Below are 27,575 nucleotides of genomic sequence, written 5' to 3' on the forward strand. Positions count from 1 at the left end.
CTAAACCTGACAAAAGACCTTAAACCAGTGCAATATGTACTCTATACACTATCGGTGACATGCAGACATGCAGTGTACATACGCAATGCTGAATATTATATTATAAAGCATACCTGAAGAAGTTACGCATGCTGATAATCATATTAAGGATCATTCGAATGCTGAGTAAGATACAAAACACATACACACATGTAGTGCAACGTAAAAGAAAGAAAAAACAAGAAGAAAGGACAAACTGGTGCATGATCTTATACGAAATCAATAGTAAAGATGCAGTTGCTCACAATGAAGAAAAACCCTGTGGTTATGCGAGTAATTTATTAGCAAATTATATTTTGAAACCTTCCAGGCATAGCCTCTGCATCACCTCTTTTCGTATACCATCATTTTGGTTAATGTCACATGGAATGATATTTTAAACTTCGGAAACCGTAATTTGTTTTTAGTTTAACTGTTTGGGGTGAAGCTATCAAAAATTGCTGCTTTTAGCCGTGTACACATAATTTTTTTGAAGTGTATGTCTTTATTCGTATCCCTAATGTGTAATGTCCTATTTTATGTTTGTGCAATTCATTAAAGCTTAGAAGAGCAGTTTTTGAAATAAGATTCATAGGGATTCCATAAAGCTCAGGTTCTCAAAGGAACGAATTGATTTTCTGTCGAGAATTTAAATGTCTGATATTTCTAAGTGGCGATCGTACCCCAGACAAGCAAACAATATTTAAATATGACTAGATCCTTGAATAATAAAGTGTATATTTGAAACGAGCTGTAATTTGAAGATTAATTTTTGATTGAATAACTACAACCCTTGATAACTTATAAGCTTCAGATATTTAACATGAGGGTTCCAAGATAAGTGTTCATGAAAATGCACACCTAAATGTTTTATTGTGCTAACAAGGCGTCTGTATATTACCTCGAAACTTGATATTTAATTTACTCCCAGTATCAAGGTTTCGAGCTATAAAGATGATGTATATATTTTTTAATATTAAGTTTAATCTCATTTGCTTCTAGCACCAGAGAAAGCTCCGCTAGCCAAGCGTTTGCCTTTTCTTTTATATTTGCTAAATTGGTATCAGTGAAAAATATATTCGTATCATCGGCGTAGAGCACAATATCGTATGTATGTGGCGTTGGGATATTTCATTTCATTTCATTTATTGATACTGTGAATCCCATCAGGGATTGTAACAGGAACGGCTGTATGTCATACATAGGAACATGGTATAAGGTGTTACTTACTAAATCTTATACAATAAAAAACTTGGGCATATAACAATTTGATTACGTGATTATGCAAGAGAATAAATAGAACGGAGAGGTTATTACAACGATAATTGCAGTTACAGAAACCAGTTACAGGGTCAGTATTGAGGTAATAACAGTCACGCAACAATCAAGGTTACAATAATGCCAACAAGAAAAGAAATGTATTGCATCACTGCCGTAATTATAGTCAAGCACAAACACCGTTAAAATAACGAGGCAATAAGAAACTACGTAAATAATGTGAAGAATTATTGCTGCAATGCGTATAGTTGATCCGCAATATGCCATTGATATACAACAAAAATAGCTAAGCTCCCATTATGGAGCCCTGTGGAACAACCGTACTCATCACCAACCCATGCATACGAAAGGGGTAGAGGAGGCAGCCTTTGACAGCTACAGGTGAGCGTAGCCTTATCAAGATGCAATGAATATCCCCGCTCGAGTGTCACCTATGGATGCTACTGGTGCGATTTGATCACGACGGTCAATGTAGGATCACTTAGTTATATAACAGCAAATAACGCAAAGAAAAATTCTATCTGTTATCACTGCTATCACGACGATCCCAGCTCAAGCAAGGTTTGAGCCATGATTTGAGCATGATTGATTGGTTAAATACACGTTTTATTGCCACTTTTGTTCACGTGTGTGGTTGTCGGGGGGTGCCGCTTCGCATCGATACCAGCCGGGACTTCAATAGCCAGTATGTATGCAATAGTCAATAAAAATACATTAATAGCCTGCTATAACAAAAGAAAAGTTGTACAGTCCATATTGATTGAAACGCGCTACTCGGACAGCGACGTGACCGCCGCTTGTTGAGCCACCGCCAAACACTGGGTGATTGCTGAGGGGCCGAATGCAGTCACATTGCATCACGAAGATGCTCGCATTCGTGCGATACAAGAATGCGTGAGCCCAAGTGTCTCCAGCGCCCATCGGTGGCGGAGAAATTGACGGCAGCCAAGCAGTCCGAGTATCGCGTCTCAATCGCTGAGCATCTGCAGCTTTAGTATCTGCAGTGGAGAATGCCAAGTGCGAAGTGGCAAGCGTCACACCAATTGCCTCTGAGATCCAGCATCGTTCAGATAGATGCCTGCAGGATCTTGGAGGAAATGTTCACTCGCAACCGAGTTCACGCTGCAGCGCTTAGAAACGGCCTAGGTTGGGGTGTCTAACTCTGACTTCCCCTCTGTAACGACATAACGATAATTCTCAAAGCGCCTGTGGACCGTTAAAATATCCTCCCATGAAAGGGGTCAACTCAAAGATGTTCAACAGCAGAACACTCCCACCACCGCATCCGCAACTCACAAAAACGCGAGAGACAACGCTCAGATTGTTGCAAACCAACACGTTCCCGCACCCAAGGAGTCATCATCTCATGTTCCCTACTCCATATGGCGAATAATATAGATACTGCGAACAGCTGTGAATGCACTGGCAAATTTTCATAGATTGAAAACAAAATCAAGACTTGCCTCCTCTGCCTCCTACCCCCCCCCCTCCCCTCCACCAAGAGCAGTGGGAGACGCTGCTATTTAGCTCCCGCCTCTCGGACCAGATCATGTTCGTTGAGACGGCGATCGCAACTAAGACGGCGATCGCAGCTAAGACGGCGCATGGATTCCCGTGAAGAGGGAACCACTCCTGCAAATCAAGCCATCTTTAGGCTAATTAAAGATTTTTTTTCTCTCTCTCTCTCTCTAAGATGTCCGACTGAAAATATTTTAATCTCTTGCACGTTGTGGGACTCTGCCTTGTCGCACAGTATGTCTCACGCATCTACTCAACTATCACTTCGCGGATTCCAGATTACCAATCAAGCATATCGCGTTGAGCAATTACTGTTACAAATATTTATGACTTCATCGCTTCCCCTAAATATAATCGAGGGACGCACTCTCCGAAGATGTGTCGTTCTTGCTGGCTAATTGGTTCATACTTGAAGGAAGGTTAAAACTGCGCGAAAAAAAAAGCGAGGACAAGCGGAAGGAACACACAATACACCACAAGCGAACTGGTGTATTTTTTTTCCTTCAGTGGTGTACAGTGTGTCCGTTCACTTGTCCTCGTTTTTTTTCGCGCAGTTTTAACCTTCCTTCAAGGTGTGTCAACTTGTTTTGAACGTGCAGCCTTCCACGAAAGTTCCAGTCCATTGCAATCGACGGAGGCAAGCACCTCTCGCGGCCTGTTTACCTTCCTCCGAGGCCGCCGGTGCAGTTTCTTAAAAATGCTTTTGGCGTGCAGCCCTCTTCCACTCTGCTTTCATTCGGAATGTTTCCACTCTAGTAAACTGATGCGGGGCCCCCTGCGAGTCTGCGTCTAATTTTGTCCCAATTTCAGGTCCCCCGACGGAGATCCTCACGGACATTCTCATCAGAAGCTTCGGACCGGTGTCGGAAAACGAGATGGTACGTTTGCGCAACTAACACCCCTATCTATATTTTTTGATATATTTTACGTGTCTGGGCTTAGCTTATCTACGCCTCTGTTTACCCGCAAGCTTCAATCAGTGTTGCTTCGCGCGGAAATCGCATGATGGTGATATGTAGGTATAGGAAGTTGCCGAATAATCAGGTATCTGAGGACGTTTTTGACGGCGCTTTAGATGACTGGAGTAAAAGAGAAAGGGTTGTTGAATGACGAAAATGATTTAATGAAAAATCTCAAATCAATAAAAGGCAGGCAAACCATAAGGCAGGAATATGCCAAAAAGAAAACCCAAACAGTTTGTTCCGGTGACAAAAAAGAACTGGGGCGAAATCACTAAGCGAACTTGCGAAAAAATTTCGGCCTATCGAAAATCCTACGAGAAAAGCGGATTCAGAAAGCTAAAACTGTTCGTAAGATCAGCAAGCTTGCCATGACCTTCGCTGCAAAGACTAGCGCTGTAGTCGGAACAAGGCGTATATGTAGGGGCAGCACAGGTGCGAGCTTCAGTACTTCCGCCAATAGTAAGCGTAAGTCGATTCGCCAAACCTAAACAGCCGTCGTTAATGACGGCGTAAGGAGAAATTTCTACGACAGGGATGTAGCAGTCCGGCGAACTTAATTATGTCTATCTATCTGCACCGCTCGAGCTAACGCGGGTAAGCGTTGGAACGCGCTGTCGCAGCTGATTGGCCAGAGGCCACAGCTAATAGCCGAGGATGGGGCGTGCTTATATCTTCGTGGGCGTGCTCTAATTTGTCACCTCAATGTGCATTAAGCTGTTTCAGTGCATAACTGTATTGAGCGTGCGCTGCTGTATAAGGCAGCAACATTCGTGCTGTGCGGCGAACTTCTGCCTAATGTCTGATAGGCTGTGTTTCTGTACGCGCGCAATAGCTTGAATTTTCATACTCGTCAAGATACTCCAGTGGGTGTTAGAAAATAGAAGTGTACTGTTCGTCCCTGACAACCATCATGTTCGTCATTGATGTGTTCTGAGCACTTCTATCGTTGTATGTTTTTTTTTTCTAGTTTGAGCTTTCTGTTGCTCATAGGGCTGCGTATGATTATCTTTCCAGGGCTTTTGAGGCTCTAATTCTGTATGTGAGATTAAAAAATGGATAAAAGGCCTAAATGTTTGTAATTATCAAAATTTTACGAGCAGTAAACAGCGCTCAACAACAGGACAAGGAGAGGGACACAGACAACAGCACCGACTAACAACTAAGTGTCTTTATTTCTTCAGTCAGTCAGCATATATATACTCCGCCGCTATCTCAAAGCACAGACTCAACAGAATTCAGCATGCACAAAGGCGAAAATTGCAATTAATGCGATAGGAAGGCAATATACTTCGGATGGAGAGAAATAGAGGGAAGACTTTCACATCCTTCACCGCTATTATGAACGTGGAAAGCTTCGGAAATAAGACGTTCACGGTCATCGCGGTATTTTCACAGATAGGTCACACATTTAAAAGACGCTTACAGCCGCATTCATTGCAATGCAGTGATAATTGACTATCTCTAGCTAGTTTTTGAGCCTTGTTTGAGTGTTCGCGCATGCGGTCATTGATGCACCGCCCCATTTGACCGATATAAAAACGCTTGCATGAAAGAAGAATCTTATAAACCACACAGTCACAACAGTCAGCAACAAACCTCTGTCTGTGCTGCTCTTTACAACCTTTTTTTTTTTTTTTTTTTTTTTGCTCTCGGTCACCCGATTGACTTGATGGCACAGGTCACCTAACTTATTTCTGGCACTGAACAGCAACCTAACGCCTGCCCTGCTGACAACCTTTTTGAGATTATGCGCAACCTGGCGCACATATGGGATAACCGCAACCATTTGTCGGGAGCGATTCTCAGACTGAGTAGCTAGCGATTGCTTTCTTTTAGGAGGAAGCTATAGCTCAGGTGCTCCTATCTAAATACATGCAAAAGGAGAATTCGTTTTTCTCGGCAACCACTGAACCAAATTTGACGAGGTTTGTTGCATTTAAAAGAAAACTTAAAATCTAGTGACTGTTGGTTTCGAATTTTTCAGTTAGGTCATTAATGTTTTATTAAAAATTGGCAATAATTGAAAACTTCCAGAAAGAGAAACTATCAAGTTTGCAACTCTGTAACTCAACAAGGAAAAATGATAATACAATTCTATTAATTGCATCTAATAATACATCTAAAGCGGACAAGATTGATATGTTTTTCATGACTATAAAAAGATTAAGTAATATGGAAATACAGCTTTTGCAAAAACCTAGTAATCAACGTAACAAGTTCACGTAATATGTAAAATGACATGTCGAATTTGTCCGCTTTGAATTACCTAATGGATGCCGTTTACAGAACCGCGGTATCTATTTTGATGCAGAGCTATGAATCTGTAAACTTCGTGCTTGTCTTTTTCTCAAGCTTTCAAATTTTTGAAAATCTTTTTAACAAAATTCATGACACAAATCAAAATCCCGCTACCAACAGTCACTGGAATTTAACTTTCTCTCTCAAATGCAACAAATTTAACTTATTATTTAACAAAAGGGTTATTAACAAAGGGGTTATTTCAGAAAAACCTTTTTGCGTTTTACATGTATTTGAATAGGACGCGTCGGAGTTGGGCCCGAGCTAAAGCTTCCTTTTAAGGCTTGTTGCGAGGCTTTCAGCGATGCTAGTTAAAAGCGGTAACGGGAAACCTGAGAGCTTCAGCCTGGCTACTTGCAATTCGAAGCTTGCTTCTACTTGTTGGTCACAAGACCTGATGAGGGCTGCCTTCATGCAAGATCTTGCAATACCGCGCTTGACTATCTTTGAGTGCGCGGAGGAAAAGAGAAGAAGGCTCTTTTAAGACCGAGGAGCATAACCCCAACATACATGAATGCTTGACAACGATAGCTGCAAGTCTAAGAAACGCAGCTTTTCAAGAAACGCCTGGAAAGGCTAGCTGTCGAATTGGGGTGTGTATACTGATTGGCCGTAAGAATATAGCCTGAACTACTTGTGCATGACGTGTGATCATGCTATGAGTTGGCCGCACTTCTTTCATTTCTTGTCGTTTAATCCGAGATTCGCTTCCTCTTTCCTTTCGTACGACGCGTAAACTAAATGCGCTGCACTTAGGTTGCACCATTTTCTTAGCGTAAGAACTTTTTGTCTAAGAAATAGCGTAGGAATAGCGCAGCTTAGTGAATTTGGCCCCTCTTCCTTTCAGGGGCATAACACATTTTTCTGTCATAAGGCCTCTTCGATGTTGTGATTTTTGTCAAAACTCATTTTCTTTTTTTTTTATTTCAAAGCAATTCAGCCTCCACCTTCGTGAAAACACCCAATACATTCCTGGTGATATGATTCATTGAGAACCGGGAAGCGCTTGCCAAAGCACTAGGACGAGTAAACATGATATATGCATTATTCGAACTATGTTCATACTTCATAGTTCACAGAAGAAAATTGTTCCCAATGCGTCGATCTTATTTAAGTAATCAGTATAGCCGTGCGGATGAAGCAATGCACTTGTAAATTGACAAATAGATTTTATTTTGTGTGAACTATACATTGACATTTGTCCCTAAAATGCTTAGTCAGTAAACTTGCCCTTACTTATCGCTTCATTGTCAGCTGTGGTTGGGAGTTACTTTCGCGTAAAGTTACACTGCACTCACTGGAATTACCAACAGTACTGCGTGCTACGTCTGCGGTAGCGAAGAGAGCGCCGAGCATTTATTGTACCACTGTCCTCGATTTCAGTCACAATGGCGGACATTATCCAACGCACTGCGGCGATCTGTCCGTGCAGGCGCTGCTCAAACACCGTCCTCATCGCTCGTGTCGTACAAGGCATTGAAGGCACTTTTGTGTTTCTTAAAGGCGACTGGCCTGTGTGAATGCCTTCGATTGAGTGGTGCCGTCCGCGCTCGTGCGCGGACTCATTGCGTTTTTTTTTCTTGCCTCTCTCTCTCTCTCTCGTTTCAATCACCCAATTTCCTTACCCCGGTGTAGGATAGTAGACATACTTTCCTGGTTAACATCCCTGCCTTCTCCCTTTCATTTCTCCTCTTCCTTCTTGCGATTACTTCGTTAAGTGTTTGTCAAGTTTCAAGCCAAATTCACGAAGCACGAAAAGGTGCACATAAAATATTTGCGTGTTGGGTAGCTCGGAGGATACCCGGTCTTAGAAACAGAAAGCTAAAATTTAAGAAGCGCACAATTATGATACATAATTGGCTTTATTCTAGCCTCAACTTCTATTCATGGTCTGTCTGCTGATACGTCTGTGAGTTTGGTTTCTTTGTAATCTTGCGTGGGGCATTTAAAGCGCTTTCACATCACGTCATTGTATCTGCTTGTACGTTGTCACCTAACATAATCTTCGCTTCCTAAAGGTCTATTATCGCTGAGTAATTAAAAGGTAGTCAACGTCAAGATTGAACCCGCCTGTTGCTATAGCTCACCACCACCACCACCACCACCACCAATACTAAAGAACTCTGACACGGAACAACTCCAAACGAAATTCAAGGGAAGAAAGTTTCGAACGGAAGAAGGCATTCACGCACGCAAAGCGAAAGTGGGGAGGTGTACATTGAATATATGCAAGGGATGTATCCATACACATAGGTGCGTAAGTAAGCATGCGCAAGCATTGAAATTGCCTTCAAGCTTAAGCCGTTTGCGATGTTGCATTTCTAATGAATCAAACCTACACCGAGACAGCTCTACTTTGCACCTCAGACCGCGTTAACCGATGCTCTATGGGGCCACATTTTGTTGCAGCTGTCCGAAATCAATCAAAATATAATGAGAAACAGAACTACCGTATATATGTCAACACACATGGACGTTTTGCATCTCTGCCTACAGAATCTCAAATCAAGCCACACACACTCAAAGGGAAAATCGACTGTGAGGCAGGGCTCGTATTGCCAGAGGTCTTACACTGAAACTATTCGCAAGGGCGGCAGCCAGTCACTAGTGATACCAAACATATTATATGGCGAAGGAGGCCGACTAATGATAACCTACACTTACGAACCAGAAGCTTTGCTATTTAGACCCTAGCTTTGTAGTAGATTTGTAGTCGTCAAGTGTTATTCGACTGGTTCTGCAGACGAAGCGCTTCACGTATTTGTATGATTTTTTCGTGTGCCTTGACCTAACCGGTGACCGCAAAACATTTTTTAAAAAATAATTGTTGACTAACTAGCGGCAACCACAAGCAACGTATTCTGACCATATTTGGGGACCTGTGCTTCCGTATGTCACTCTGCGTAATAACCCCGTTATTGGTATTACTGCTGAATTACTTATTATCGCTGAGTTCCTATTTCAGAAGGCAATCAGGCGGGCCACCATTTCGGCCTTCATTTCCGGTGGGGTCATCTATCAGTTTAGAACCCACTCTGTGACTTAATCACTCAAAATTCTAACAAGGAAGAAAGGAAGGAAAATAAGAGGCGCAAGACAGAGAGGATAGCCAGATTAAGTGCACGGTTGGCTAGTCTGCAAAGGCGGGGTGGGTAAGGGTAGAAAAAGTAACAACACAAGAGAAGATTAAAAAAAAGGAAATGATAGCAAGGCTATTAGCCACAGACAAATATAGCAACACTTGTATGCAGCCCTTTTTCTTACTTTCTGTTGTCGTGTACAAATCTACACTCGCAATCATTCGCGTGAACATTGACAACTCTCGCACCACCTCGCTTTCACAGATGTTTTCGATGGACTGCTACTTCCGGCAGACGTGGTACGACCGCCGGCTCAGCTTCCACGGCGACATTAAGGTGCTCTCGGTCAGCTGGCAGTTTCTGGAGCTCGTATGGACGCCGGACACGTACTTCTTCAACGGCAAGAGCTCCTACCTCCACAAGGTCACCGTGCCAAACAAGTTCGTCCGCCTGTTCCCCGACGGTCGACTCATGTACTCCATGAGGTACGATCAAGAAATGTGCACCCGTGTACTGCGAAATACATTAGTGTTTCAGTTTACAGTTTAGCAGAAGTGTCTTTCAGGCTATTCGAGATTATTTTTACCGCAAGGCGAATGCATAATTGTGTTCTTTTGGAGACGCATGTCTCGAATATGGCACTAGACTTAGAAGCAGACATGGCTTCACTACTACTGCTAATCGGCTTCAATCTCTCAATTTAGAATTGTGTGCAAACTTAAATACTTGGAAAGTTACGTAGTGTGTCTTTTTAATTAGCCACTCAACATTGCAATTTGTAGAAATAGCGTCCGCCTCTTCAGGCAATTCATTTGAAAAAAGGATATGCGGTATATGCTATATACAGTTTCTTTTAATTGTTTGAACTAGAAAAGTAAAATATTTCGAACCTTAGATAAATAAAGAGAAACTATAGTATTAGCTTTTTGTTGTTGTTGTTTTGCTGTTATAATGCATTCAGTGGATCCAGACTTTCACCTTTTCTGTTTTCTTGCACGCGTCATCTCATCAATGTATTACTCTCATTTCTGCGCCGGTACATCTCGGAACGCATCGTCAGCCTCATAGGCCTACATCTTTTGGACCGTTGTGTGTAGAGCACAGTGCAGCCTGTCCTCGCATTTTATGTCTGAGAGTTCCCGTACACAGGATGTCTCCCATCTACCATGCACAAAGCTGTAAAAGAAGTCGGCAGCTTGGCCAGAAACACGGACAGCGATAGCAAGGTTTGACGTAAGGCTCGAGCTCCTCCATGGTGTTCTAACAATAATATGGGGGCGACATATTGGCGCGTCACAGCTCACGAGGCAACGGCTCGTGTGCACTAGAAACAGGACCCTGGCGTCTCACAACGGTGGCGTCATGCGAAGCGTTGCAGCTGGTGTTGCACCTCTATGATGCGCAAGGTGTGGCCCACAGAAAACGGTCGGCTTTTTGACGGAATCACAGACAACGATTAGAGAATCCGACCAGCCCATGAAATAAAAAAGGAAGCTTTTTACGGAAGAAAATGTTTCTGAAATCGTACCCTGGAATATAAAGCTAAGAAGAACTGCAGTATGCATAAGCATGAAGTTGGTAATGGTAATTTCAATGCAAATTCTATTGAAGGAATGTTTTGTGTCGGTAAAAAATCTGGAGCAATATTCCCTGGCCCCTTCGATGAACTAGTTAATAACGGTCGCAGCAGTTGGCGTGTGAAGTGTGGGTGACTGTTAAAGGAAGCAGTCAAATTTGCAGCTCTCACTTTGCTGACGTCCTCGCTGCAAGTGGCTGCGAAGGTAATGTCAGTGCACTGTACAGGTGTGCCGAAAGGAGTCGGAGCTAGCAACCACAATTTATCTGCTGCAAATCTGGAAGGCTGTACTCTTGCGCGAGAGAAAAATTCGGACATGCGCTTCACACGAGTGTTTCCTTTAACAGAAATGACGTAGGACAATGCTGAGGCGTCGCGTGTCTTTCACTAAAAACATGAATGAAAATGGGCTTACTTTCAGTGAAGTCGTCAGCATGGCCAACAACAGTAGGCTACGTCTAACGAATTCCTTCACATATTCAGGTGGAGTGCATCAAATTAGATCAGTTTTGCTTGAATGCGATTCAAAACAAAGTATCAAACAATACTTGGTGTACTTTATTCATTTTTAAGCGCGTGTTTCTTTTTTCTAGGTGTGTGCCGAATTTTTCTTGGTTAGAAGCTTCTCGCTCTTATTTGTTAATGGCACGTGGAAATGGCGACGCTCTAATGAGATGCGGCAACGCTACAGATGGTTAATGTTCAGTATCTCTGTACCAAAAGAATATACTTACATATATATGAGTGCTTTACAACATTTACATCTTGCAGAAGACTATAACTTGTCGGATAATTATGCTTTAAGCGAAAAGCGTTGTCGGCTGTCTCCCTCGATAAAAAGCACGTGATACGCAGCAGCAGTGAAAACGCATCACTATGCTTACGTCATGTGCATACTAAGGTTCTTATCCCAATAAAAGAGATCTCCTTAGGAGCCTAATATCTGACCTATCACGTCAATTGCCTCACCGCATAGCAGAGAAATAAACAATCATGAGACATATGTCAATTCTCCTTTTGCATTAATATCGGTTTCAGCCCGTTTTGTGTCATCAAATTACCCTGACACTAATCCGTATTCTCTTGGGCGGAGGGCCGGACGAGTGACAGCGTGAGTGCAGACAGCTTGTGAGGCTGTTATCATATGAAATGTACTAACAGGAACCTTCTCCACGTTAAAAGGTTTAAGAACAGTTTGCGTCAATACTGAAGCATCATTTGCGAGACAGTAGCACAACTAATTACCGTTATGCGTGCTTCGCTTGCGAGCGAGTTCCTATAGAGGCGTTGTTAATGGTCGATGCGTTGGTCTATCATGTATCCTCATGACAACAACAGGTATCCGGGAAATTGAATTCCTATATTACTGAGCTTTGCAAAAAAAAAGAGAAAAAGAAAAAAAAAAGAAAGCTAAGTGCCCACGGCTCAGATAGGCAGCGCTAAGATACGAGTTGAACTCGGCTTCAATTTCTGATGAGCTTTACTTTCACCTTATGTGTACCCGCTACGCTCGAGAACGCGGATGCACAGACGGAAACACGACACAGCCCTGCGTCATGTTTCCGTACATGCGTTCTTGTTCTTGAAAGCTTAAAACGCAGTTCACAAATTAACACTCCCGTTGTAACACTTCTGTCCTGTAAAGCGTGCTTTGCCGTTTGTCTTAGTGCGCCAGGAGAAGAACTCTTCAATGACTAGGAACTGACAAAAAGACGCGGCCACACGATTTAAATAAACATGGGGATCCGTGCACGAAAACGTCGTTCGTGATCCAAGACGTTCCATAAATAAGAGAAAATTAGGATTAATTTGATTGCGTACTACCACCTACTTCGTCCTCCATTGATGTTGTATTAAGATGTATTTTCACTTTATGTACATAAGTCTACGCAGGATGGACCGTGTGACTAAGCGTCTCTAGACTGAAGTTTTCAGTCATATACAAATTAGCTTCTGGCTGTCCACACGCAAAATTTTAGTTGTTGTCACTAGCAGTGACCGAACAAATGACGTCTCTGGAGCAGGGCATTTCGACCAGGGGCTTCTCTCGCCTAACGCTTGATGTTCTTACCAGCCTGACGAAGGCAAGTTCTCTTGATTAAATGTGGGTTCCGTTGTTCTTATTCGACCACCGTTAATTACTTCAAGTGAAAAGCTTCCTGCAAAACTCTGCCTTCTTGGAAAGTGTGTCACCCGCCGTGGTTGCTAAGTGGCTATGGTGTTGGGCTCCTGAGCACGAGGTCGCGGGATCGAATCCCGGCCACGGCGGCCGCATTTTGATGGGGCGAAATGCTAAAACACCGGTGTGCTTGGATTTAGGCGCACGTTAAAGAACCCCAGGTGGTCGAAATTTCCAGAGTCCCCCACTACGGCGTGCCTCATAATCAGGAAGTGGTTTTGGCATGTTAAACCCCATAATTTGGAAAATGTAGCCATGTTTTAGTTTGTTCTATTGCTGACGCCAAATGCAATCCTATGCTGTGCACTAAGATGGCTAGGTGTGAACGGCATGACCATGTGATGGCGCGCCCATCACACGAACAAAAATTTTTCAGATAGCTCCAGTGATATAGGCATACACGAAAACTCCTTCGGTGAATATCATCTTCTTTCAGGCTTACCATAAAAGCAAGCTGCCCTATGCACCTCCGGAAATACCCACTGGACATGCAGGCCTGTCCGCTGGAGATCGGAAGTTGTGAGTGCTATTTTTGTCGTTTATCTCCCTGGCCGTCTCCCTTCTCATTCTCTTTTCTTTCTTTCTTTTTTCGCAACATACGTGCAAGCGTTAGTTTAGGGTTTGACTGTTTGCGAGTATTGAGCTTCTTGAAGTCTGCTGAAGGAGACGGGGTACCCACTCAATTGATCGTCGCACTGTGGCAAGCGACCTTGCAACATGCACGTACATAACGTATATGAAATAGTTCAAGCAGATGGCATTTCGATTCAGTGACGCAAAGACAAAGGCCGCATACGTGTACGTGCATATTTAGGACTTATAAAAACCTTCTGAGTCGCACTTAAATCTTTCTGACATCTGTTCTCTACTCGTCTCTTCTATCTGTACAACAATTATCTCGTCTTATTTTCTGTTTCCTATGACTGCACTATGATTTCATGTCTATCATATCAGGCATTTTATTTATCATTGATCAAATATAATTTTAATAGTTACTCGCTCTTCAAGTTATACAATCCCATGCGTGGCCACTGGTCTCTCTTGTTGCCATGCCATTAGTATTTAGGAGACACTAAAGAATATGGCTTGGGGGACTGCATAACATAGTGTGCACACATATCAATATAGTTCTGGTGCCATTTTCCGAATTAGCGATAAAACTATTGACAAAGGCAGTACCGCACGTTTTGCTGAGAATCCCGTATGATGTACGTTAGCGAAAGAGAATTCTTTATATTTTAATGCATTATTGACAGATATTTATGAGCTAGCAAACAGAGGAGCACGGAAGGTCTGTCGGGATCAGTACTGTTACTAAAATTGTTTCTTGTAATGAATTCCATTACAGTTGCCTATTCGTCGAAAGAAGTGGTGTTCAAGTGGAAAGGTCCCGAACCGGTTGTGATATCACCCGACGTCACCCTGTCACAATATGAGTTTCTCAACATCACAGTGACCAATTTGACTACGTATGGACCCGGCGGCGGTTAGCATCTTTGTGTGTATCTCTGTTTGTTGTTCCCAGTTAAACGTATCATTCATTGTTATATAGCCAGGACGAGTAGCTTCCCAATCATATGCTTACAAAAAATAATTTTGCAGTTAGAGTAATGTCACTTTTCTATGGCTATTTGTTTTTGTTGTGCGGGTTATGTACTAACATCATCATTGAAGCCGCCAGAATGTTGTCCTACGACGATGGTGAAAAACGGCGTGTTGTCTCAAATCGCTTATCCTTAGTAAAGTTGTGGAGTCTGAACACTTTCGTGTTCGCAACATCACGTGCATACAAGGTGTATGTTATCCTACCTCTTAATCAATGTTTTCTGAAGCAGAAAAACGTGTTTGGCGAGTGTTTATTATGTGCCTTGATGCAAAGAAATGCTAACAAAAAAAGTAAAATATGGTCACACACACACAAAAAAAAACTTCATTTCCTTTCTTTACTCCAGGATTCCCCTTACCAACTGGGGTAAATGTTAAGGCAATATGAAACTCCTATTATATTTCTTTCCATGGTGTTCCTGTAAACCAGGGCTCTATTCATAAAGCACTTCACATGCAAGTGTCGCTCGTAAAAACAGGCACGGTCTAATCGTGGCGGCAAACATATTATCCAAAGCACCCAAAGAATGCTGAAGAGCACTCACGAAGAAAAATATTCGGCAATTTAGCCCTATGGTTTGGCTGAAAGTGATACTTATAGTACGGAACTAAAAATAATTACACTCTTCAGGGTGTTTGCTTGTCACACAGATAACACCCCTACCGTTAGGGTCTTACAAAGATGTATAGAGAACGTAAACGGAGCTCCAACTAGACGTGTGGTGAGAAAACGTCTAGTTGAACACAATGCAATCATTCTGACAGCTTTCCGCGCGCAGAAGTATTCGACAGGAGAAAATCACAGGGATAAATATGAAATTTCGTTTAATGCAATTTTTACGTCGCCCGTCACAGCTCTCATCATTTTTAATTGCAAGGAAAAGTCGGCAAACAAGATGCCACCATTGATTTCCACCATCTTACCCCTTAAACGTTAGGGTGTTAGCCATGTGACAGTCGAACACCTTTTACACGCTCATAAAGATATAAAATTTTAGGGCGTACTATATAAGTCAAATGCTTAAGGTGGCTCAATCAACACTGGAACATAGCTGCTTTAGAAATGACCCGTACGCAGTTGCAGAGCAGCGCAGATGTTTCTACGTGGGTAACGCAGATGCACCACACAGAAAAGAGCCGGTGCATTCACCTACTCCCTCCTTCCCACTCCCCATTAGGAAATAAAGAATACTATAAATTGGCATGGGGGCTAACATGGCGTTTTCTGCATCTCTCTTTTTCCTGCGCAGAAGTACGTTCTTCGCTCAAGGCTCGTTTCATCCTAAGCCGCAGACGTGGCTACTTCATCCTTCAAATTTACGCACCATGCTCCATGATCGTCGGTGCCTCCTGGGTTGCCTTCTGGATCAACCGCAGCGATGCCGCTGGCCGCGTCGCTGTAGGTCTGTCGCTTCAAGCCTTGATCTGTTTCATCGTGTCTCAGTGGAAGAATTTTCAGGGGCTTTCATCCCCAGCAACTGTTCGTTGCCTCCTCTTATTGATGCCTCGGTTGCCGCCTTAGTTGTACACGACTTACGTTCGCTTCCCGAACATGTTTGGGATTGCTGAGCTGCGCTGTTCACTTCCACAGCAAAGCTTAGCGGCATCCACAACGCCATTCGCTTCATATGGAGCAAATCGATGCTGAACTTATTCTGTGCGAGTTCAATTAGAAAGAGTACACAGAAGTGTCCGCATTTCCAGGTGAGGAAGTGCAGACTTGCTGCACAAAGTGAGTGCTCGTCCTGCACAGGCACCAACACTGGACTATGTGATGATAGCTAACACGTCAAGCTCCTATCAGGATGTTATTAGTGTGTTAGTTGGATCGGTGAATCTTGGTAAGTAGCGATGGCACTATAATAGAAATTGCAGATTTGATCAGAAAAGAAATGAGATTACTGTAGGCGTGAAACGATAGGCACAGTAGACTTGTAAGGGAGAATGACACGGCACTCAAACGGGGCACGTCACCAAATGTGTAACCCGCTGCAGCCATAGCAGCTTCTATGGCACCGCCAAGATGACGCCGATTTCTTCGTGATGATCCAGACAGTGTATGTACAATCGAAAGATCGCCTGCATATTTTCGCGCGGTTCAGTTTGAGACACCCGTTCATGGTGAAGTAGTAGTGTCAAATTGGCGCATGCTATGTTTTCTTAGTTTTGGACCCCTAACCTTTCGAACAGGTTTTCTGACCTGGTACGTGCCGTGCTAGAGTGAACTCGCCTCTTTAAGGTACACACTGTGTTATGGATTCCTGCTTCAGATAACTCTAAACACATGTTGGCTCGCAAAGCTTTCTACTGCGTCGTTGTTCGCTTGCAGCGCAACACCGCAAAGACGAAACAAAAATTTGCGCTTGGGTCGTAAGTAAGGTAGTCGCTCTCAAAGTGCAGCAGCTTGCCACCTTCCCCAAGCTGTTTGCTAATTTTCACATCGAGTATTTGCTATTGAAAGCATATACGTGCTCAGCTTCTGCACTCTCTACGCTGAAACTAGCCGTTGTGGAACACTCAACGTGCAACAAAAATAGAAAGTACGTCAAACGCTAGGCAATGCATTTGTTCGTACAAACGTACGCCAGTACAAATGGAGCAGTTTAGCACGATATCTTTATATTCTACGTAAAATAGGTTCCAAACAATCTCTGGCATTTTGTGGAATAACGAAAAAAGAAAAGGGGGGAACAGAATTCGTCATCCGTCATAAGGCAAAATTGCAAAGGAACCCGCATCTTCATAGTCTGGCAGGTAGCTGCACTTCTGACCACAGCATTCAGACAGGACTCTGCTGTGTCCTCCAGAAGGGCGCCAGCCAACGCAAGCAGGCGAACAGAGGAGTGTACGAAAAGTTGTTACGACAACGTAGACGAAGTGTGTTAAGTGCAAGATGGTGACTAATTTGTCACTACAGTTAGTAGCAGTAATAATAAAGAAAGATGACTGTGGACAATGATCGAGGCACAATGTATTCTTTCGACGAGGGGAATCATGGGCACTTGTCTGAAAACAATCAGAGTACTCCGCCAGGCTTACCATGCACCTCGAACTGTGCAGGACATGTCTGCAGCAAGGTAAAAACATCGTTTTCCACTCGGCAAAAATAATGCATTACAGATACCGAGAGACGAGAGCAGCAAATGGGAACCTGTCGGCCAGTGGCCTATAGGTCTACCTGAAATCTTACGAGAAGCGATGTGTTTGATTTGCCTCCACTTAATGTAACGACTCTGCGGACGTGTGTTAGTTGCATATGTGCAATTTTGGCTATCGTAACTAGTCGGAAGCAGGGACACTTCACTGCTGCCGAAATGTCATTTTCTTTTCTCGGCCACTCATGCTCGAACGACGCAGGCGCCACCACAGTGCTGACACTGGTGACGATGGGCTTCGGGGGCCGTGCGTCGCTCCCCAAGGTGGACTACGCGACGGCGCTCGACTGGTTCATCATCATGTGCTTCACCTTCGTGTTCACGGCACTCGTCGAGTACGCATGCGTCAACTACATCGAGCGCTTTCTCCTCAACCGCGAGCGCAAGCGACTCGAAGCCCTCGCTCAGAAGGAGGAGCGTCGGGATCTTGCTAAGGTAATCAATTAATGCTTTCTTTCCTGTTTCAACCGTCTGCTCAAGCGAACGCATAAAACGAGTTGGTCTGGCAGAAGTGCCTACAGCGGCATTTATGCGTGCACGTATGCTACTTCATACCCGGAGTGAATTCCTTACAGTTGCATGATTTGTTAATTCCTGCCCACGTTGAAAAAAAAAGAACCTTGCAATTTAACGTCCTCAAGTAACCCAGGTAGTCATGAGGATGCCATAGTAGAAGGCTTTGAATTAAATTTGACCACCTTGGGCTCCTTAACGTGCACCTAAAACACGATACACGAGCATTCTGAATTCCAGTCCTTTTACAATGCGGCAGCCGCGCCTATGAATCGCACGACGCCGTAGTCATACAGCCAACGCAGCGACTACAGGCGAAATAGCTGTTGGTCGTGTTGCGGGCACACGTTAAATAACTGTAGCTGTATCATTTGGAGTCGCAACGCCAAGATCTGGTCGCTTGGTCACTCGCTCGTTCACTCACTCACTCACTCACTCACTCACTCACTCACTCACTCACTCACTCACTCACTCACTCACTCACTCACTCACTCACTCATTCACTCACTCACTCACTCACTCACTCACTCACTCACTCACTCACTCACTCACTCACTCACTCACTCACTCACTCACTCACTCACTCACTCACTCACTCACTCACTTTGAGGTTTAAAGCATGGTAGCCATTTTTGCCAAAAAAAGCTATCAAAGAGAAAGAGAGAGAGAGAAGCAGAGAGAAAGGTTGCATAGAAACGCACGGAGGTTAACCAGAGGCAGTTCCGGTCGGCGACAAGCATTCATGTCAAGTAGTGCTACAATTTGGTACAAGAACACATCGCCCTCTTATAAACTGCTTACAACGGGACGACGTCCTGGGGTCGGGGTACCCGACGGAGCGGTCAGAGCCGCCAGCGCGTATTCTGCGCGCAGCGTATAAGCAGTTGTATAAAGCTCGCCCGTTCGCCATAATGGCAGATCGGTTATTTTGCACGGCACTTTGCCGGCGGCGTGACATGAATAATACGACGGCAATGGCCGCCAACCGTAAAAAGAAAGAAAGAAAAAGGAAGGGAGGAAGGGGGGTGGTAGAGAAGCGAACGAGGCCTGTCCCTTCGACATTTGCATAGCGTGTTAGAAGCTCTTACGTTTTGTTATATTCCTCGCAGTTATTAATGACCTAGCTTAGGTAGCAGAGCACTAATTAGCAGAGGATATAAATGAAGTGCGCGGGAAACCGTGCTTCTTCAACCTGGTGCAAATTTTATCACGAACATTGTCCGGGCCCCGAGGCCGTTCCTTGGATCAATGCAATCAAAGTCATTTCAATGTGTCGCGGTGCGTGTTCTGGTGCCAGCAGACCTGTCTGCAGCTATGAGACACGAGCAGGAGGAACTAACAGTTATTAGTTACGAAGGCACTAGGCCCCAGACCACGCCTCCATGTTTCACACATCCTGTCCCATGCAGTGCACCCTTGGTGCGCGGCACCAAAAGTGGTGACCATGCTTTTTCGAGCGCTCGTATGGGGACAGCTTCGGAATATCTTTGCGCCCTGTTCGAGCACCCTGTCAGTCAAGGTAATGCATCTTAGATTCAAGTGAACGCTTCGATGGGCAGACCGTTCCTACTTGAACAACGGTGCGGTCAACACATGCCAACAAGGTGGGCTAGCGACAATTAGGAAAAGTATCTTTAACAGAGGTTTCGCCTCCTTACCACCCTCCCGAAGTCTCCCAACGTTGTGTATCAAGACATGCTCAGAAAGCAGTTTGCAGGTGTTTCTGCAGGTGTTTCTATCGACACTATTTCTGTCTCTCTTTCATAGTGTACTTGATCTCTGAAGAGAAAAAGCCAAGGGCAAGATTTGGTGCTCATCGTAACTTTGACACTGTAAATCACCTCGTGAAGAATAGATCCCCCCGTAGCTACAGTTCATCCCTTTAATCCTTGTTCCCTTCCTTTCTTTTATTTTCTTCCTTGGTTCCCGCCCTCTCTTTTTCTGGGCCAACTTCGATGGAGCCATATCACAGTGCGTGCCATTTACACGACTTTGCGCCTTCTTCGTCCTCGGCAGGAGCTCAAAGAACCCGGCCAGGAGGAAACGGCGGACAACGCGGCGTCCGACTCGGAAAACATCCGGCTCCGCCTCGAGCAGGCTGAGGAGGAAGTGGCGGCGGCGGCGGGAGCGGAAGACGCCTCCACGCGGCAAAACCGCCTCCGTCGCGGGGTCCCCGCACTAGGCCTGGCACGATTCGGCTTCCGCTGGTGGGGCCCCAAGCAGCGGCTGGGCGACAGCCACCCGGACACGGCGTACGCGCGCTGCAGTCGTGGCGTCGGCGGCCCCGCGCCGTCCGCATCATCCTCGAGGGAGCAGCGCCTCACTCCGAGCGAAGTGGCCGGTGAATTGGACGCCTGGGCGCGCATTATCTTTCCCCTCACGTTCACCGCGCTCAAAGTCATGTACTGGACGCTGTTCCTCTACTTCGTGGACGACGAAATCTCCGAGGACTCGCCTTCGCAAAACTGAATCTCTCTATTTACCTCCCTTTCTCCATCTCTCTCTCTCACCTTTCCTTCTTTTTATTTCTTTTTTAATCCTCTGTAAGAGTTGCCCACCGCCCGTCTTAAGGCGCCTTCGCTCTCCTGTTAAACGCGCGACTTCTTACGAGGACGCTGTGCGCCACGTTTGCTCTCCGAGTCTGTCACTCTACGTGACAGCTGACTCCTCTGTGTGCGTGGTCCCGTGTGAATCGGTGTTTTCTTTTCCCTGTGGCGTTAAACTGTAGTGCGGCCTGTGCTGCCACGATGCTGTCCGCGTGCGCCGCCGCACGTGCTGGGAGTTCGTGATCACGCGACGAACAGTGTTCCCGTGAGGAACGCCGCGCGCACTCACGTCCCTTTCGGGAAACAACGAACCGCTGGAAGAAGACGAAGGAGAGGATTGGAGAAAGGAAGCGTTCAGCGCCGACTTGTGCTGTTAAGTCACTGCCGTCATACTCGGAAACCGGCTACGTTTCCTTTCTTTTTTTTCTTTGAGCATTGGTGCGCTGACAGCTTCTCAATTGGCTTTTTCCATCGAACGTGGCTCCCCGCATTGATGGAAGAAAACAATGCCACGTGGATCCAATGCAAGCGTTGTGTTGTGCGAACAGCAGTCTCTATTACGCGGTAACTACACAACACCTATAGCGGCGTATTTTCAGTGTTGCGTCAGCCGGCGTAGGAGCGCCGATATTACGCATACGGTTTTAGTGCGCGTAGTGTACGTCGCTTCGTATGGTCAGCAAGTGAAGCGGAATAAACAATAGCACGTGCATCGGCCATGACATAAACGCGGTTATTGCGGCGCAGCGTGAAGTGAGCGCGGCCACGCCGGACGGCGCAATGCCGAAAGTACGCCGAAAATATGCTGTATGTGGTTGCCCCTCCTAGCACTCAGTGGAAGGGGAAATCGTCGTAGACGGTTGAAGTATCAATCGGTTGGTACTCGTGAGCGCCAAATAATAACGCCGCAAGGCCACCACGCAGCTTCAAACAAGTTTTCTTTTCATTGGTTCCAGCGCATGCGCCGCCAACTTACTATAGTTCGCTGTATTCATTACAATCGTGCGCGTCGCGCAAATAGTCGCGCAGGCACTCTTTGTACTCGTGTACAGGGTTATCTACTGTAGTGTTATCAGTACTATATATCAACCTAACGTGGCACTGGGGTAGAGGCTAGGAGCCGCGCTCTGGCCATTCAAGACTGCTCTCTACTCTGTGCTCAGCACTGGGCAAACAATGTTCTGACGCGAGGGAACAGGGGGCGGAAAGACATGCGCACTCGCGCGATTGCACTCTCGACTCGCAGACGCCGGCACCAACTTCCACTCCAGTGCCAAATTACTTTATAAGAATGTGTAGGGCAAAATGTGGCACTGCAATCGTTCGTCCACCATGGAAACTGTGAGTAGTATATGAAGTTTTGTACTGCTGGTGTAGCGGCTGTGTTGGGAAAATACTTTCGGCGTTTCTTTGATTGTTATTCAAGGCTGAATTACGCTGTGTACTTCCATTGCAACATTTGCTCTCTGCCCTTCATTCTTTACCGTTCACAAGTCATCAAATGTATGAAAACATTTCTCAGAATAAATAAATCAAGATTGTACAGAAGATATACCCTACGTAATTGCAAGTTAACTGCAAGCGGGGTTCTTAAAATAGACCCATGCCATAGGGCAAGGGGGGCTAAGTCTCAGTGATAATAGTGATATAACGAATTTGTAATGGCGAATTGCTTCCGAGAGAGAGGGAGACAGAGCACAGGGGGAAAGGCAGAGAGGTTAACCAGAGGGGAAGATCCGGTTTGCTACCCTACGCTGGGGAGAGAGGGGAGGGGGAGGTGAAGTGATAACAAAGTAGAGATAAAGAAAGAACGGAGCGTAGACATACAATCACAGTCGGTCACTGTCGCCGCATGCTTCCACCGCACAGGCACAGTAGCACTTGCAGCACTATAAACATCTGTTCACTCTACAGCCGCTTGTCCAATTCTGTCGCCCTCAAAAACCGCAACAGTGCCCTCGTCGCCCTCTGCTGCGATGGCTTGTGATGGCGGCATTTTAAAATAAGTTCCTCTGTGAGAGGTCTTCGGTCAAAGTGCGCTATCGCGATTGAATTGCTTCCGAGAAATGCCAATATAAGAAACAAGAAAGGCGATCGGGGCATGAACAATGCAGTTCTGACAACTAACCACACATCGCACAACTGCGCATTTTTGTTCATGCGCATCGTTTCTACACAGTCGTCGACACATCTGATTGCTCGAATGGAAGCTTCTCGCACGTGCTCTAACCAAAATGAGCAGCTGACGCCAGTTGCAGAACGAAACCTTTACTTCTTATCAACCTAGTCTTCCCTGGCATAAAGTTATCCTTGTGGCCGTCTGACAGCCCCGTGCGCGGAATTCTCTTCATTACCAGCTCGGTTTGTCAGAACTTGATAATGCCGGTTTCTGATTACGTAAAACTAGTTCTACTCAAATATTCTATTTTTGAAGGCTATGTCTTTCTTGGCGAACTCAGATCAATTATGGTTTCGTGGGATCTGTGCACATGGTGTCCACTTACTGACTGCTTTTGCCAAAATACGGCAATTTGAGGCCTTCTAGAGCACTTAAGACAACGAAAAATACGTCGAAGTGAGGGTTGAAACAAACAAAAAGGATGCAGCAAGTTAGCATAGAGATATAGTACGGCGCACTAATAATGCGTAATTAGTGCAAGGAAGCCGAAATAAAACCCAGATGCGGTCGTTCAAACTGCGCGCGCCTAGAACTGGAACGGAAAGTTTGACTTTGCTCAACATAAAACATAGGCTGGTCCAGAATGTAGTGCAGTCTTAAAACAAATCAAGTAGACTAAAATTGTTATATGTCAGAGTAAACCACACGATACTCTAGTGCCTATCAAAAGACCTTGTCTTTCTTTGATGTCAGCCTCTGTTGAGCCACATCTTTTACTTTTTCTCCCTCAGTATTTACGTGTATATTTTCTCACTGCTGTCACGCGGGTGCCCTTTAAGGGCTCCATTCGCTGTGTCATATTCTCAAATAGACAGTAAAACTTTTCACTTCGTCGTTATATTGTTCAACTAGTTCGGCACTGCAGGAGTCTAAAACTCGAAACGATATATCTTATACGCCTCCGTATCGACCATTTAAGGAAAGAGAATCATGAGCAGAACCACGACACTGGGGTCAATGGCAGCAGGCCGACTATAATTTCACAAAAAATAGTGCAGACATCTTATGTGAATGACACATATTGTGTTAGTGCAGTGCTCATATTCTGATGAAGGAAAACGATTTGTTTAATCTCCATTACTATAGTTATACAGCAACAGCCACATCAAGGGCACTAACGCAGGGTTTACGTCATTGGTAACTGTAAGGGTAGTTCATGTGCGTGATATTTCTTAAAAGAATAAAAATAAACTATGTTTCGGCTACAGAATTTCATCTTCCTAAGTTCAAGGTAAAAACAATGCTAGCAACTACCATATACGAAATAATCAAGTTGCATGCTCAGCCAAGAAAGCAAAACTACAAGCTTTGCGCCAATTACGGGCTACCACATCAACCAGGCCATATAGTAAACCGCATCAACCACTGATTCAGACTGTACATCCCTCGTCGTCTGGCATGATTTATTCGACAGAGTCGTAACGTAACAATCTACCACATGAATATTGAGAAAAAAGCACACGCGGAAAGGACATATCTTTCAGGGACAAATTGAGTAGACGCGAAGGAATACCAAAGAATGGAGGACAATTACTTCCACAGAATGTCATTAGTGTTTCTAGAGGCGCTTACAGCCATTACACTCCTGCTGTTATTCCTGAGCCTAATAATATAGTCACGCCATCCGACATCATTACTCCGGCTGAGGCATTCGTCCTTGAGTTAAATTAAGTTTCCTTAAATTATGTGTGCACCTTTCGGCATAACTCTCCTTGTCCTCTAAGAATGTGTAGACGAAAACCCGAGGCTCTACTTCAACAAAATTTCAACCGCCGCAATAAAGCAGTACACTGGTTGCTCCCCCAAATCCACAAAGGCCGAGTGAGAAACTTCAGCACGAGCAGTGCTGAACGGTAATGTTCACGCTGATTACAGATCTACATTTCGCTCGGGTAATTTTCAAGTGAGCTCGTGTTCATTTCCAAAAGTCACCAAAGAAGAAATTCAAGGAATTAGGACAGAGCTCATCTCACGATGACGGTCGACGGTTGTGCGAATAACAATAGAGCAGTGCAACGACAGACCATATTCCTCAAGTAACGTTTATTTAAGACGTGTAGTTGTAATTCTGAGACTTTCGTTGTTTCGGCTATACTATGCCACGTCCTCCGATATCGTCCTACTCTGCTGTGGCATTCGGCTGCCAAGGTTGCCCGTGAGCATGGCAGCATGACGATGACTGTATGATGCCGATGCAATGACGATGGAATGCTTAAGAAGGGATGATATTGATTCAACGACAAATATGTATAACGACTATGGCACGACGACAATGAGAAGTCGTTTCTTAAATTATGACGACGATATAACAATGGCAACGTGGCAACGACGACACGATGAAAATCATATAACAAGGACTGTACAAAAAGAATGGTTTGACGACGACTATGTGACGACTAGCGGATGAAGAAGCGGGAATGAACGATGATGGCATGACCGAGACGCCATGATGACGTCGGTATGACGACGGATGAATGATAGCGTATGTGTGAATGCGACGCAATGACGACGATGCATAATGACGATTGAATGACGACAGCGCGATAACGATACAATGACCAACAAGGAATGCGGTTAATGGATCGACGAAGGTGGTACGACGACGGTGGCATGACGAGAATGGGGTGACGATACTGAAGTGATGACGATGGTGAAAGGACAGCTTGACGACGATGCCATGACGACAACGGTTTGAAGACGAGGGCATGACGAGAGTCGGATGTCGAGGTTGCAGTGATGACGATAGAACGACCGCGACGACATCCCGACGATGATATGACGGCGAATACATGACGGTGACTGTATGACCACGATGCGGTAACGACGATAGCGTGACATATACATGAGTGCAAGGGGATGACGACGAGTATATGATGACGATGGCGTGATGGTGACTGTATTGCGAAACCTGTATGACGTACGGGGCATGACGACGACTACATGACGAGAATTGGATGAAAAAAGTTGTAGTGATGATGATGGCAGGATTACGACGGCATTACGATGACGGTCTGACAATAAAGGCGTGATCGCGACTGTCTGACGATGAGACAAGGGCGACATAATCACTATTGAATGACGACAGTATGACTGCAATGCAATGACGACGACAGATTGATGTCGGTTGAACGACATGGCATGACGACAATGGTATGACGTTAGTGAAGCGATAACAATAGAAATAAAATAGCTCGACCATGACGGCATGACGACGACTGTGTAACGACAGTAGCGTGATGACAACGGCATGGCGAGAGTCGGATGACAAAGCCGGAATGACGACGATCCAACAGCCACGACGGCGTCACCATCTCAAACACATACTTAGTGGCCCAAGCTATTAGGCAACCTGGAGCACTGGGTGGGAATAGAAGGCATCACGATTGTTGGACGACAAAACTGAGAAGACGGCGACGCAATGACCACGACGGCATCACGGCCACGACCCGGTACCTAGCCGCCAGTGGCGTAGCCAGAAATTTCTTCCGGGGGGGGGGGGAGGGGGGGTAGGCTCACGTTGCAGCTTGGCCTCCTCCTTGAGAGGCAGCTTCATCTCGGATGCTCCGATCTAAATACATGTAGAAGGTGAATTAGTGGTTCTCGGCAACCACTGCACAAAATTGGATGAGGTTTGCTGCATCTAAAAGAAAACTTAAGTGCTACTGTCTTCTGGTTTCGAATTTTCCATTTAGATGGTCAATTTCTTATTAAAAATTGGCACAAATCTCAAATCTTCAGAAAACAAGACTATAACGTTTGAAACTCTGCAACTCAACAATGAAGAATAATATCACAATTCTGTGAATAGCATCTAAAAGTAGATCTACAGCAGACAAAATTAATATGTTACAAATGAATCTCAAACAATTTAGCATTATCGAAATACGGCTTTTGCACAACCCTTGTGCACCACGTAACTAATTCACGTAAGATACAAACTGACATACCGAATTTGTCCGCTTTGACTCTTATAGTAGGTGCCGTTTGAACAACCACGATATCTGTTTTTGATGAAGAGTTTTTAGTTTGTAAACGTCATGCTTCTATTCTTTTCGCACTTTCAAATTTTTCAAAATATTTTAAACAAAATTCAGGCCCTAAATCGAACTTCCCCTTCCAACAGATACTAGAAGTTAACTTTCTCAAATTCAACAAATTCTATTAAAAGTGATCCAGGGGTTATCTCAGAAAAGCGTTTCTGCGTTTTACATTTCTTTGGATAGGCCACATCGGAGTTGGGCCCGAGCTAAAGCTTCCTCTTAAACAATTTGTCGAGACATCAAATACATGAATAATAACTGCATTGCCATTCCCAAAGATGCTGCAAATGAATTCTTGAACGCTACGCACTGTCAAAACAAGTAATATGTGTATTTTTTAATAAAAAGATATACTCGTATATGCCAGAAATTGCGCTCAAAATAACTGATATCAATGCTTCCTTGTTTCTGTCTATTTAATACGAAAATATCACACAGTCTTTAGAACTATATAATTTCGAAACCAGCAAAGCAGTGCATGCCACTGATATGAAAAATGTAAAGGCGATAATATGTACAAGTTGAGGACAAATATATTAATGAAACTTAGTCATTCAACAACCTTGTTTACATTTTTGTACGTATGCAACGGCCAGTGAAAAATCTCAATGGCGCTGTCATTTATTCC

General features: G+C 44.6%; 1 protein-coding gene across 1 annotated transcript in view; it reads left to right on the top strand.

Moving 5' to 3' along the window:
* Window positions 1–26,343, top strand: part of LOC142579195 (gamma-aminobutyric acid receptor subunit alpha-6-like) — a 60,096-nt gene extending 33,753 nt beyond the window's left edge. Inside the window, exons 3-9 of the mRNA XM_075689171.1 lie at window positions 3,625–3,692; window positions 9,419–9,639; window positions 13,346–13,428; window positions 14,258–14,395; window positions 15,765–15,917; window positions 17,872–18,104; window positions 20,199–26,343. Coding sequence (XP_075545286.1) covers window positions 3,625–3,692; window positions 9,419–9,639; window positions 13,346–13,428; window positions 14,258–14,395; window positions 15,765–15,917; window positions 17,872–18,104; window positions 20,199–20,651 — 1,349 coding nt within the window. The 3' untranslated portion in view covers window positions 20,652–26,343. The remainder of the gene's footprint in view (window positions 1–3,624; window positions 3,693–9,418; window positions 9,640–13,345; window positions 13,429–14,257; window positions 14,396–15,764; window positions 15,918–17,871; window positions 18,105–20,198) is intronic.
* Window positions 26,344–27,575: the final 1,232 nt, after the last annotated feature.

The sequence above is a fragment of the Dermacentor variabilis genome, chromosome 4 (genome assembly GCF_050947875.1).
Source record: "Dermacentor variabilis isolate Ectoservices chromosome 4, ASM5094787v1, whole genome shotgun sequence".
Classification (NCBI taxonomy): Eukaryota; Metazoa; Arthropoda; class Arachnida; order Ixodida; family Ixodidae; genus Dermacentor; species Dermacentor variabilis.